Source organism: Octopus sinensis, linkage group LG23 (assembly GCF_006345805.1).
Source record: "Octopus sinensis linkage group LG23, ASM634580v1, whole genome shotgun sequence".
Taxonomy (NCBI): domain Eukaryota; kingdom Metazoa; phylum Mollusca; class Cephalopoda; order Octopoda; family Octopodidae; genus Octopus; species Octopus sinensis.
In genome coordinates, this window is record NC_043019.1 from 27983370 (window position 1) to 27998119 (window position 14750).

The 14750-nt window shown below is 39.5% G+C and overlaps 1 protein-coding gene across 3 annotated transcripts in view; it reads left to right on the forward strand.

The window, feature by feature from the left end:
- The window catches only part of LOC115223378 (WASH complex subunit 2), a 123732-nt gene that overhangs the window by 91505 nt on the left and 17477 nt on the right, over nucleotides 1–14750 (forward strand). For all 3 annotated transcript variants that reach the window (XM_036512581.1, XM_029793885.2, XM_029793886.2), the window contains exons 18-22: nucleotides 2012–2138; nucleotides 9741–9817; nucleotides 11835–11919; nucleotides 12889–13107; nucleotides 14239–14352. In XM_036512581.1, the coding sequence (XP_036368474.1) occupies nucleotides 2012–2138; nucleotides 9741–9817; nucleotides 11835–11919; nucleotides 12889–13107; nucleotides 14239–14352 (622 nt within the window). The remainder of the gene's footprint in view (nucleotides 1–2011; nucleotides 2139–9740; nucleotides 9818–11834; nucleotides 11920–12888; nucleotides 13108–14238; nucleotides 14353–14750) is intronic.

Below are 14750 nucleotides of genomic sequence, written 5' to 3' on the forward strand. Positions count from 1 at the left end.
GGAATTGGTGAGCGGAAACTGAAAGAAACCCGTCATATACATATATATATGTGTGTGTACATGTTTGTGTGTCTGTATTTGCTCCCCCAACATCACTTGACAACCAGTACTGGTGTGTTTATGTCCCTGTAGCCTAGCGGTTCAGCGAAAGAAACCGATAGAATAAGTACTAGGCTTACAAAGAATAAGTCCAGGGGTCGATTTGCTCAACTAAAGGCAGTGCTCCAGCATGGCTGCAGTCAAATGACTGAAACAATTAAAAGAATATATATATATATATATATGTACACACACACAACAGGCTTCTTTTAGTTTCCATCTACCAAATCCACTCACAAGGCTTTGGTTGGCCCAAGGCTATAGTAGAAGACACTTGCCCAAGGTGCTATGTAGTGGGACTGAACCCAGAACCATGTGGTCTGGAAGCAAACTTCTTACCACACAGCCACTCCTGCACCTATCTACATATATAGATAGATTGAGAGACATACAGCTAAAGATGTATAGATCACTGTAGGCTTGATAGAACAAAAAGGGGAAATAAAACTCAGCACAAGAACATCACCAAGTCTACAAACTCAAGGAGGTGGGGTGCTGTGTCCTCATGTTAGATGGGAGTTAAGGTTCGCGGGAATAGGTTGGGGCACAGAAAGTCCTTGTTATAGACACGAACTACACAATTACTCACATCATTTTGAAGGTGCGAGTGAGAATGAATTAGTAGTGTCTCCGGGGGTGGGGGGGTAGACAGTCGTAATGAGGTGTCCACGTGGCACCTCAGGTAGGAGTTGGCACCTCAGGGAAGAGGGGTTGCAAGAATGTATGGAGGAAGAGTTAGGGAAAGTGGAGAAGGGGAAGGTAAGCAAAATATGTAAACCATAAAATGTCAGGAGATTTGAGAGATCAATACACATGTCTCTTGACACCCCAGGCAGAAGATAAACTTTTCACTTCAAATTTCTATAAATTTTTACTGATATTTGATAAGATAAAATTCATCGAAACGGATGATATTTTCTTCATATATAATTTTTAAAATCATTTTTATTAAATTCCCTCTTAAATTGAAATGTCTTACTTACTTCTGTGCTATTTCTACCTCCATCTTATATCTATCTATATATATATATATATTTCTTTTTTTTTTTTTCGTGACCGACCAGACCATCAGATGTTGTTACACATCGCTGGTCACAATGTGTTTGCATTGTTTTAGCCTTCGAATGACGCCACCCCGCTGGCTAAGCGAGCAGGCCAACAGAAGAAAGAGTGGTGAAAGAGTACAGCAGGGATCACCACCCCCTGCTGGAGCCTCATGGAGCTTTTTAGGTGTTTTCGCTCAATAAACACTCACAACGCCCGGTCTGGGAATCGAAACCGCGATCCTGTGACCGCGAGTCCACTGCCCTAACCACTAGGCCATTGCGCCTCCATATATATATATATATATATATATATATATAGATAGAGAGAGAGAGAGAGAGCGAGATCTATTTATATATGTATATATATATATATATATATACACACACACACACAATTTTTTTTATCCTTTAATCAGTAGAGTTACTAAAGTGATCCAAGTGGCAAGAGCATCATACATGGCGCTTCACACACATATACATACATTATAGATAGATAAATAGATAGATAGATTGATATTACTGTAGGCATGTTTGTGTTTGTGTGATATGAGATGGAATGAAATGAAAGCCTGTATTGTCTTCATTACTGCTAGGCAGTACATCCACACCTAAAAATAGCCCATTGTATCAATACCCTCTTGTGCTATATTTATGGCTATTTGGAAAGAGTAGGTAATCTGAAGTAGGGCTTGGAAATGCTGGGTACAGTGTCAGGTGGGTATGTTTAGATGGTGGGGTTGTTTAAGGTTATCTATATGTTTGTGCTTTTAAAAATATTAAGAAAATCTTTGTGTGTGTTCATGTGTAAACTTTCAAACACACAAGAAAACATGGTTTCTGAAAATGTGCCTTTTTTTTTTCTTCAGGAAAAGCAAAGCAAAAAGCTCTGATTTCTCCCTATTTGATGATGATGACGATGATGATGACCCCATATCTGATGTATTCAATAAATCTACAAAGAAGCCATCAGTTCCAGAACCATCCATTGCCAAGGTAGGCAAAACAAATACCACAATCTGCATCCACTCATCCTATTTTTCCTATATTTCTTTGGGAGTGTACATATATGAATATATGTGTGTGTTGTAGCTGTGTGGTTTTTGAGAAGCTTCCAGATAAAACAAACAGAAAATTTCCCTCTCATTGGCTGTCTATCTATGGAACACTGCAGTTTCAGTCTCTTAGGACATGCTCACCAGTCCACTAGTGTCAATAAAGCACAGGCTTGTGGTTAAGTAGTTCACTTCACAACCATCTGGTTATGGCCCAGATTTTGCTATGTGCCAACTTAGGCAAGTATGTTTTCTTCAGATTGATTGATACCTTGTGAATTTACTTGATAAAAACTGTACAGAAGCTTATCAAATAGGACTGAATTTAATTACTCTTGTGAGAGAGATTAAACACCCAATTTGGACAATTGCAAACTTCTTCTGTAATGGATTGAGAAAACTTTGTGGATGTTTGAGAAAGCCACTAGAAGTCAAAGTTTGACTATATAACACCACACACACAGACACACAAACACGTATGTATGTATGTATGTCATTCAACTGCATTTGGTGGTAAGGTTCTAATTCAGGAATTGTGGGAAGCATAGTAAAAGGGTTAAGACCCCCTTTGGTCATGAATGAGCATGGGATTACACCTAGAAAGTTCCCCTCCAAGGCACAAGTCCAGGCAAGGTTGTTTTATGGAAGACCATCAGTCACCCATGCATATCAGCATCTCGTCTCTGTCACTGATGTTATCCAAAGGAAAATAAAGGGCCGATATAGCTTGGCCCCAGTGAAATCACAACTCATTTCTACAGCTGAGTGAACTGGAGTTACATGAAAATAAAGTGTCTTGCTCAAGAACACAACACACAGCCCAGCCTGTGAATCGAACTCACTACAACATGATCCTGAGCCTGACACTCTAACCACTGAGCCATGCACCTTCACACTGTGGGAAGCATGAAGTCACCCCTTAATTACCATTACTCCTTGGTTTGTTCTGACCCAGAACAATTGTGTCTGTCAGGATCCCATCAATTGATTAAATAGATTTCCCAGGGGTAGAGGAGGCTCCTGATATTTTTGACAAAGGCATGGCGAAAGCAGATCTTCTTGGAGAATGATATTCTGACATAAAACTTGCAATCAAAGTAGCACCAGTCATCTTGTAACGCTTGTCACTGGAACAAAGGTGACAAGCTGGCAGAAACGTTAGCACGCTGGGCAAAATGCTTAGCGATATTTCATCTGTCTTTACGTTCTGAGTCCAAATTCTGCCAAGGTCACCTTTGCCATTCATCCTTTTGGGGTCAATAAATTAAGTACCAGTTGCGTACTGAGGTCGATCTAATTGACTAGCCCCACCCCACCCCAAAAAAATTTCGGGCCTTGTGCCTAGAGTAGAAAAGAATACATGGTACCAAGATAAGGTGGCGAGCTGGCAGAACCATTAGCATGCTGGGCGAAATGCTTAGCGGTATTTCATCTGTCTTTACATTCTGAGCTCAAATTCTGCCGAGGTCAACTTTGCCTTTCATCCTTTCAGGGTGGATAAATTAAATACCAGTTGCATACTGGGGGGTCAATCTAATCGACTGCCCCCACTTCCTTCCCCAAAATTCAGGCCTTGTGCCTAGAGTAGAAAAGGAAAAAACAAAATACTTGTCACTGGAACCTTCTATGGTGATCGAGAGAGTGACAAAAGTGTTGTACAAGCTTTTGTCACATAAATTCAATGACATACAAATGTCCCACTATCATTTTATTGTGAAATGGCTATCATCTGACTAGACGAGGTAGTCATCATTGTGTGTGTATAGTTAGGCATAAAAACAACCAAACATTAATTGAAAGAGCACTCAATACATTTATGTTGTGTTAAATCTATTTTTACAAAGAAAGTTTTGCAGTTTTTTATAGACGTAGGAGTGGCTGTGTGGTAAGTAGCTTGCTTACCAACCACATGGTTTCAGGTTCAGTCCCACTGCGTGGCACCTTGGGCAAGTGTCTTCTTCTATAGCCTCGGGCTGACCAAAGCCTTGTGAGTGGATTTGTTAGACGGAAATTGAAAGAAGCCTGTCGTATATATGTATGTATGTGTGTGTGTGTGTATATATATGTGTGTGTGTGTGTGTATATATATATATGTATGGGTGTATATGTTTGTGTGCCTGTGTTTGTCCCCCCCTCCAACATTGCTTGACAACCAATGCTGGTATGTTTACGTCCCCCGTCACTTTGCAGTTTGGCAAAAGAGACCAATAGAATAAGTACTAGGCTTACAAAGAATAAGTCCTGGGGTCGATTTACTCGACTAAATGAAGTGCTCCAGCATGGCCACAGTCAAATGACTGAAACAAAAGCATAAAAGTGTTGTTCGCTTGGTTACCAACACTACAACAACATCAACACTATACCATTACCGCTGCTACCAACACTATAGCAACAACAACAACAACAATAACACTACAGCACCACTACCTGTCTGCTACGAACACTATACTACCACCACCAACAACAACACTGCACCATCACCAGCATTACACTGCTATCGTCATAGCAACAACAACAACATTACATCATCACTACCAACACCACCCCCATCACCACCCTAGCAGTAGTGATGCTGCCAGTAAAATTATAAAAACTCTCTGATCCATTAATGGTTCATGGTGGACTTGGATATGGCGGCGAATGGATCAATATATCAAACACTGATACATTTAACTATGGTATGATGTCATTGTGGTGGGCTGCTGGGGGGTGGGGGGTTTTAAGCTGGATGGTCAATGGGACAGTGTTCTAATTACCATATATTGATGGCAAGTGATCAGAAACCATTATACAGGAGATTCCAGAATAATTTATGTTTTTGTTGTTTTTTAAAATGGTAGTGACGACGATGATGGTGGCGGTGGCGGTGGTGGTGGTGGTGGTGGTGGTGGTGACAGTGATGACGGCAACAGTAATGACAAGCATGGGTGGTGGTGGCGGTGGGGGAGGAGTGACTTTTGCGGTGATGTAGTGACGATGTTAGCAGAGTTGAATGCTGTTGCTTATTATTATGATGATGATAATAATAATGACTGTATTAGTGGTGGTGATGTTGATGGTGTTTAACCCCAGGTTGACCCTGGTTGAACAGACTTAAGATCAGAGATATTCCAACCATGACTACAAGTGGTGTTGTCGAGGAGGAAGGGATTTCAGTTATGTTTAACTTTCCAACCAGTAATGAAGTTCCTTCAGCACTGATTACTGTGGCCCCTATTTTAAATCCACTTGTGGACTGGTTGAATGGGTGCCACATAAAATGCACCTTTGCTGAGGCTATATAAAAAAGAGATCAGTGCACTCAGTGAAGTGGTTGACATTAGAAAGGGCATCAAGCCAAAACAATTGGGGCCTGGTGCAGCCCTCCAGCTTGCCAGCATCTGTCAAACCATTCAAATGATGCCAGCATGGGAAACGAACATTAGATGACGGCGATGACGATGATGTAGTAGTAGTAGTAGTAGTAGTAGTGAACAGAGACTCCCTTTCACTGATTCCTGTGGTCCCTATTGTGGAGAAGGTGAAAAAGCAAGGGAGGGAGATTTGGTTAATTAGTTCCATCATCAATTACTGACTCATTATAAACAGGAAGTTGTGATGTTCATCCATCCATCCAATCATCTCTGCCCACTAACCCTGGAAGGGTTGTAGGGGTAGAGTTCCCAGGCACCTTCTCCATAGGATCCTATCAGAAGGAATCCCAAGCAACAAAATAACTGAGACTATGGATATTATCCGACCATCTCATCCGTTATATCCCCAGGTCTTCTGCTAGTTGACTCAGCTTGAAGAATTTTTTTATTATTTTTACAGTTCTTTCTCATGACATTCTAATCATGTCTGTGGCACCAGGGCTGTGACTGCTCAATGCAGAGATGCAACGACTTGACTTGGAGACACTCTATCATCTCCAAGCTATGTACCCTGATGAGTAACATTATGCCAGAGATTCTCTTGGAGGAAACCCTTTTTTGGCCATTTGTATTCTGAAAGCTGTAATCACTGTTTTCTCATTTGTTACTCTTGGCTGCTTTATAAGTGGTGGCAGTGATGACAGCAACTACGATGACAAGGATTGCGTGATGATGGATGATGACGATGACGATAATGATGATGCTGATGATAGCAATGGGTGTGTGATGACATTGCTGACGGTGTATATAGGACGTTTGGTGGTCAGTCAAAAGACATCAAAGTAGAGATGTGGTTATGAAGTCATCAGAAAGTTTCTGCATCATATTAATATTTGTTCAGAGACCATTATTGCCAACTTTGGCTGTTTGCCCCTCTACCACCATTACCACCCACACCACCGCCTCTGCTTGTCATTGTCTTTGCTATCGTCATCGTTGTTGTTATTGCTAATGTCATTGATTTTTTTTATTATTGTTGTTGTTGTGTTGGGGATTTATTTTTCATGTTGTTGTTGTTATTGCTGTTTCCTTGGGAAACCATGAGGTCACTGTATTAATTAATTTTACATAGACATTTCTCCATCCTTACATCACCACCACCATCACCGCTGCCCTAACCTCCATCACCACCCACTGCTATATATATATTCATCTATCTGGCTATCCAGCAATATTCCTTTACCTATGTAGTTGTCTGCTTAACTAAATGTATCCATTTGTCTTTCCATTCATCCATCTATCTGTCCTTCCATCTATCACTCTGTTGGCCAATCTGTCTATTTGTTATCTGTCAGTTTATGTCCATCTCTCTGCCTATCAGTATATCTATGTGTTTATTTTTCTGCTTGTTGATCTATCTTATCTTCTCAACATATGTCAATCTATCTGCTTATCTGCCATTATATCTATCTGTCAGTTTTTCTGTCTGTCCACCCACAATATATGTCAGTCTATCTGCATATCTGACAGTATGTATATCTGTCTATTTTTCTTATCTAGTTACTCACCCAATTGTCAATCTGTCAGTTTCTTTACTGCAAAAAAGTTTTCATCTGACCACAAACACCCCTCATCCAGATCAACCTAGTGGAAGTTTTCAATATGACTCCATTCCCATATTGTCTTGTGGTCAATGAGGAAGTTAGCCATGGATGCATGGCTTCTGAGAACTGGTCAAGCTGCAGATGAGGGGCAGTGGAATGGAAGTAGGATCAAAGTTAACAGAACATTTAGTGTGCAATGTAGATGGCTGTTTCCAGCCATTGTGGTCTTAGACTTCTTCTTGTGGAAGTCGTTCATAATTTCAACAAAATGGTTAAAACTCTTTTATGGTGGCACTTACAGGGTGTTCAGGCTAAATTTGAGAGGTTGTACAAAAAGAAAACAAAACCCAATATCAACTAGATTATGGCTTGGAGGTAACAGTTTACTCAAAGTGGCCACCCTTATCTTCCACCATGGCTTCAGGATACTCTGCAATCTGGTTCATACATTCTTCACTGTGTCCCTGGGAAAATCTTCAAATACCTCCTTGATCTCAGCCACCAGATCAGCCTTGGTGTTGCAGATAGAACAGTTGCTGTCTTTCTCAATGATGCCCCCTTACACAGTAATCCAAGGGATTACAATCTAGAGAATTAGGAGGCCAGAAATTGGGGCTGGTGAAGTCATAGAGATTTTCTGACAACCATTACTGGTGCTTTCCGGAGGGATGGCAATAAACCAAATCCAGCTACCACCCATCTGGCCTTTCAGCATCGACCTTCACCAGCTAGGGTTTGCCAGTCTCCAGCAACTTCAGGTAGCTGTTTGAATTGAGCCTAAGGCCCTGCTCAAAGATGTGGAGATAAATTCTGGCATGCATAGGTTAGTGACTTCAGACTATAAGCTACAACTCAAAAACACAAACCAATCTGGGGAAGAGGATATAGAAGCTCAACACAGTCCTCTGGCTCATTGGTTCTTGTCTGTGCTACTTCCTGCTAGCCATGGCCTCGTAGTCTCTGTTGCAGCTGTCCATGTCACATCTTACAGCCTTTACAGTGTTTACAGAGCATTGTGCAACAGTCATGATGCTGACATTTTGATACTTGGTCTGAATCATCATGGCACAGGTCACTCTTTTCCAATATTCAGATGGCTTCCAGTCCTTTGTGTCAGCTAGCTTTTTCTCAACTACAATTTCAATCTTTATGCTCTCCAATGCCATTGACTCTTCAGCAACATATCAAGCTGTTTCTGTAAAACGAAGACTTACAAAATTGCCAAATTTAGTCTGAACTCTCCTGTAGGACTTATTATTCCAAAATCTCAAAATCTATCAAAAGAACTTCTTAGAGGGATTGCTAAAATAATAGGTACTACTCCACTGTCTCTTAATATGTGAAAATATAAAGTAGAAGCATGAAACGAAGAGAGACAGCATGAATCAAACAGTCTGCAGGTTAACAAGATCAAAGTTAAGCTACTAGATAATAACAGACATTACAAGGACAGTGCAGTTTGAGGGATGTTGTTGTGTTGCCTTGTATATATGTGTGTGTATATCTATGTGTTTTTGTGTGTGTGTGTATGTATGTATGTAATTGTGTGGAGAGGAGTGTATGTATATGCACTTATCAAACTTATTGTACCAATGCACGAAACTCTTGGCCCTTGAGTCACTCTGTAACATATGCAGATTATGAATAAAAAATGTGTGTGTGTGTGTGTGTATATATATATAGGATAGATAGATAGATATATAGATATAGATAGATATATGATATGAAGGTGGGAACAGCAGCAGGTCCATTACATATAGTTGTGGAGATAACTGAAAACATTGAAAATATTTGGCAAGGTAGGGCTCGAGCTAGTCACTCTTACAATTAATTAATTAATACAGGGCAGTGACATAACCAGTGGCTGGTGCAGCAGTCAGTATAATCATCAATTGTTACAAAGTCAAAAGAGATTCTTTGGAAAGAAAACAACTGCGGCAGCATCAAACTGATGGGTGAAGTTACGAAAATAATGGAAAGAGTATTTGCACAATTAATTAAGAAGAGAATCAATTTAGATGAGATGCAGTTCAGAATTATGCCAGATCATAGTACGACTGATGCTTTTTTCATAGTAAAACAGCTGCTAGAGAAATTTTTAGATAAGAAAAACACCTCTCTACCGAGCGTTTGTTGACCTGGAGAATATCTTTGATAGGGTGCCATGATCTGAAGTCTGGTTGTCTTGAAGAAAACTCAGTGTATAGAAATGATTTGTGAGAGTGGTACAAGCCCTGGACAGGAATTCAGTCAGGGAAATGAGAGTTGGCAATGAGTTCAGTGAGAAATTTTGGGGGTAGGCAGGTGTTCAGCAAAGGCCCTGTTCTCAAACATCCCTCCAATTTATTATAGTTCTCCAAGCTGTAGCAGAGGAATTCAAAATTGGCTGTCCTGGGAATTCCTCTATGTTGATGATCGAGTCCTTATCACAGTCTGTGAAGACATTCCAAATGGTTAAAGCTCGTGGTTGTATGGTGGTAGGTGGTGTGTGTGTGTGTGTAAATGCAAATATTGTAGTTGTTGTTGTTGTTGGGGGTTGTAACCAGGGTTTGCTTATAACTTGTTCTTTTCACTGCTTCTTTTCAGACAACAGATAAGCCTGAAAAATCTGACCTGTTTGATTCCAGTGAAGATGACTTTGTCTCTTCGAAACCCAAGGACAAGTAAGTTTGGTGCCTTTCGACAACTTGGTTTGAATTTAATTCTATAAAGTACAGTATAATATGTCTTGTTTAAGATCTAGTCATTAACAATTATTGATATATTTGATCTAGAAATGCGTCTTGTTTAAATTCAAGCTATTAACAATCATTATACTGACGATGAGAGAAATGTTGATGTGTTTGTAGGTAGTTGTGTGTCTTGTCTAAGGTCAGGCCATTAATAATGATTACACAAAGCTAGAAGTGTGATTGATGTGAGATTTAAAACAACACTAACTGCATGGCTCATAGCTTGATTTTCATTCCTTACAATGAAAGAAGAATTGGGGGACATGTTTCAATCTATTAGACCTCATCAGGATAGCACAGTCTAAGTCAGCTAATCAACTGACATATTTTATACAGCCACCTGCCATTATATAAATGTGAGCTAGCCATGTATCTTCTCCATAGCAATACTCCTGTTTGTCCCTGACAAAATCTTCTCTTCATCATCTCATAATACCCTACACACACTTAATCAAAGGAAATTTTTCCTTTCTTATTCTTTCCCTTTTTCTTGTCCTTGCAAGTTGCTTGGCAACCCCACTAGTGCTGGTAGAATAAAAAAACCACCCAATATACACCGTAAAGTAGCTGGCATTAGGAAGGGCATCCAGTCATAGAAACCATGCCCTGTGGCTCAGCAGACCCTGTTAAACCATCCAGCCCATGCCAGTATGGATTTTAAATTTTGGAACAATTTTAGGGGAGGGGGTAAGTCAGTTGCATCACCCCCAGTGCTCAATTAGTACTTATTTTATCCCCATCCCCACCACCACCATCCCAAAAGGATGAAAGGCAAATTTAGCCTCGGCAGAATTTGAGCTCAGAATGTAAAGACAGACCAAATACTGCTAAGCATTTCACCTGAGATGCAAATGATTCTGCCAGCTCACTGCCTTACATAGTAAACAGATATTAAATGATGACAACAACGATGACAATGGCATCAGCAGCAGTCCAATGTTTGGCATAAAAATAATCAAACAACTGGATGCCATCCCATAAGACTTGCTGAGCCTAGAGTCTCTATATAAAGGGTTAGTCTGGTTTGCTAGAAATAACAGCCAAACTATCCTTCAAACTATTGTATCCTGTCTTATCCAACTTACTTGTTAGAGTTAGAAAAGTTACTTCAAGTCTCCTAAAAACTTCAGTTCGTGATTTTCATTTAATGTGTGTTCGGAAGCAATTCCAATGTGTGTATTATTGTTGCTAAGTGATTATCAATAATCGTTAATCCGTAGGTGCAGGCGTGGTTGTGTGGGTAAGAAGTATGCTAATGCTTCCCACCAATGTTGTTTTGGGTTCAGTCCCAATGCACGGCACCTTGAGCAAGTGTCTTCTAGTATAGCTCTGGACCAATCAAAGCCTCATGAGTGGATTTGGTATACGGAAACTGAAGGAAACCTGTTGTCTGTGTGTGTGTGTGTGTGTGTGTGTCCTTGTCTTGACATCTCATAATAGTATAAAATAATTGCCACAGTCATAGAAGCTGTGCCGTTCATCTCCAATATTCTGCAAGAACATGTCTGGCTACAAGGAAATATTATATTGTTTGTGTATGTATGTACAATGGACTTCTTTCACTTTCTGTCTACCACATCCACTCTCTAGTCTTTGGTTTGCCTGGGATTATTGTAGAAGACACTTGCCCAAGGTGCTATTCATTGGGATTGAACCCAGAACCATGTGGTTGGGAAGCAAACTTCTTATCACACAGCCATACCTACACATATACATGTGTATACATATGTCCATTCATGTGTGCATGCAGACACACACACAAAGAGAAACAAATATAGGTAGATTTTATGTTATCTTAGAGGTTTTTTTCTTTTTTTTTTTCTTTTTGTTAATTGCATCCTTGAGACTCACTGATTGGAATTATAACCATCTACACATATACTCACACATACACACACACACACACACATACACACTTGACTAAACTTATATCTGCCATCTCTTGCAGTGTGAAGAAGAAGCCAGTTGGCGGTGTGTCCATATTTGGAGGTGCAGATTTATTTTCAAGCAAACTTCTTGCAAAAGACAAAAAGGTCAGTGTTCTTCTCTTAAACATGAAGTCTTCTTCAAAAAATAATTTACATACGTGTGTGCGCATGTGTTTGCTGTATATATATGTGTGTGTGTGTGTGTGTATGTGTGTGTGTCTGTGTGTAAACAATGGTATGTAAAAGACATTTCTTGATGGCACATCTATTAGTAATTTAATCCAGGTGGCTAGGTAAGCGGTGTATCTAAACAGATGCAACACTACCCAGGTGGGCATCACTGTCTTTGCCTTTGAATAATTACATCTGTGTGTGTGTGTATTGGGTGGACCAAAAGTCATGCACAAAATAAGTTCACTGTGCTCCAGAATTGTCAAAGACATGCTACAATCTTTCTAAAATTGAATAAAATAAAATAAAGATGAATACACACGTACTTGTACACGATACGCAAAATAATAATAATAATGATAATAATAATAATGCAATATATCTATGTGTGTTGGTCTGTACTTGTCCCCTCTACTCTCATCACTGTTTGACAACCTGTGTTGATGTCTTTATGTTCTTGTAACTTAGCGGTTCATAAATGAGACCAATAGAATAAGTACTAGACTTTAAAAATAAGTCCTGATGTCGATTTGTTCAACTAAAATCCTTCAAGGTGTTGCTCCATCGTGGTCACAGTCAAATGACTGAAACAAATAAAAGAAACTGAAATGTTAAATGTTTTGATGTATGCCTTTTGGCCCACCCTCTCTCTCTCTCTTGATATATATATATATAAGCTTAGCAAAAGGTGTACGTACACTACTATATATATAAATCCAAAAAATGGAATAAGAATGTAACAGACAACAACAAAAACATATGGACAGATAAACGATACAAAGATGGACAGACAAAACCCAGAGCCTCTCAACAGAAGTATGGTAATGAAAGGGTTAAGCATTTCTTTATTGTTGATGTATTGATTTCTGTATTGATCCCATTCATTCTTGTTCTTGTTCCCAGAAAGAAGAGAAGCCAGATGAGCCAGCACCAGCTCCTGCAAGAAAGTCTACGACATTGTCTCTCTTTGATAATGATGAGGAGGAGGATGATGATTTCTTCAACTCTGTGTCCAAGCCATCACCTTCTTCACAGTCTTCAGACAGTAGTACTACTACTGCTACTACCACATCCACACCTGGAAGCTCTTACAGTAGCAAAACAACGACTGTGGTGTCGACAGTAAGTATTTATTTTTTTAATGGCTTAGCCAAGAAGAGAGAAGGGCTCAGTCCCTGAACTGGGACTGGATGGGACGAAGAGAGAGAGAGAGAGAGAGTGTATTACTCTCAGACTCTGCCAAAGGCACCCAAAAAGTGTCAGATGAGGATGTTAAACTGGACAGGAATCCCCAAAATAGGAACAATCCCTCTAATGCGCTTCCACACAGTTTGTTTCTACCAAATTTTATTCTCAGGGCCATTAGCAGAAGACACTTGCCATATCAGGGGTTAAACCTTAAACTACACATTAGGGACCATACACATATGCCTAATGCATCCTTTCGTTTCTTTCCTTTTTTCGAGGACGTTTCCACCTCCTCGACTTCCTCCCACTCTTCCTCCGCTGAGGGAGCAGTATTTTGATTAACTACTCCAGAACCCTATATTAGTCCTTTGGGCAGTTCTCTTTTATATGTCCCGGCTCCAGGCACAGGTGACACTTGGTGGGGCATCCCTCAAGCATCACCATCTGCTTTTCCACCTCCGATCATCAGTCGCTTAAGTTCAATTGGTGATGTCACAATTGGAATGTTACTGTTCTTACATTGCATCATGGGATTGTTTTTGTTGTTTTTTTTTAATCAACTAAACCTAATTACTGCTTCATTTTCTCACTCACTCTCTCAACTCCAGAACTTTAACTAAACAGCAATGTATGTGAGTATATTTGTATGTATGTATGTATGCTATTGTATTTTTATGTATCTGTGTATCTGTTTCTATTTGAACTTCTTTATGTATGTGTGTGTGTGTGTGTCTGTATGTGTGTTCCAAAAACCTTCATTTTGTATTCTGTTGTTGAATGTTATGAGAATTCAGTCGCTTTCTTCCTTCCTTCTACTTAACTTTTTGTACAGCTCCCCTTCTATTCTACTGTTTGTCTATCTGCTTTTTCTATTTATTCACTTATCTCATTATCCATCTTCTCATCTCTCCTGCCAGCCATTTATCTATCTAGTAATCTGTCCCTCACTCTGTTGTCTCTGTCTATAACCATCTGTCAATCCATCCATATCTTTATACAATTAGGTATCTATTTGTTACTCTTTAATTATCCATTTCCCTTTTCTTCTATCTTTCTCCCTCCCAGACTAAAGTTCGAACTAAATCACTATTTGAAGATGAAGACATTTTGTTTAGATCTTCTGAAGAAAATCCAACGGTTGACCTATTCAGCTCCCAAGGACCCTTGGCATCAAAGAAGGTAAACAGTATTGAAACACACCATTTCTTTGTTTATTTTTTGATTTTACAATTTCTTTCAAAAGTAAAAGATCTGTGTCCTAGGAAAAGGTTGTGGTGACGGTGGCAACTGCTGCAGCTTGGTCTCACCTTTTATTTCAACAGTCTGAGACCTTTCGCCATTGGGGCCTTATTAGGCAAATTGTTTGTCCTCATTAATTCTTTTTCTTTTATCCCTTTCACTGCAAAATTCCGTTTATAATATTAAATATCTATCAAAAAAATAGAATTTATATTTTCTGCAATTCCTGTTCAATAAACTTGACATATTTCAACAGAAAATAGTTTCAAACATGACAAAAGATAGATGAAGATATAAAACTGCTTTCCACTGGAAGGGGTAATGAAATTTTGAGTGAA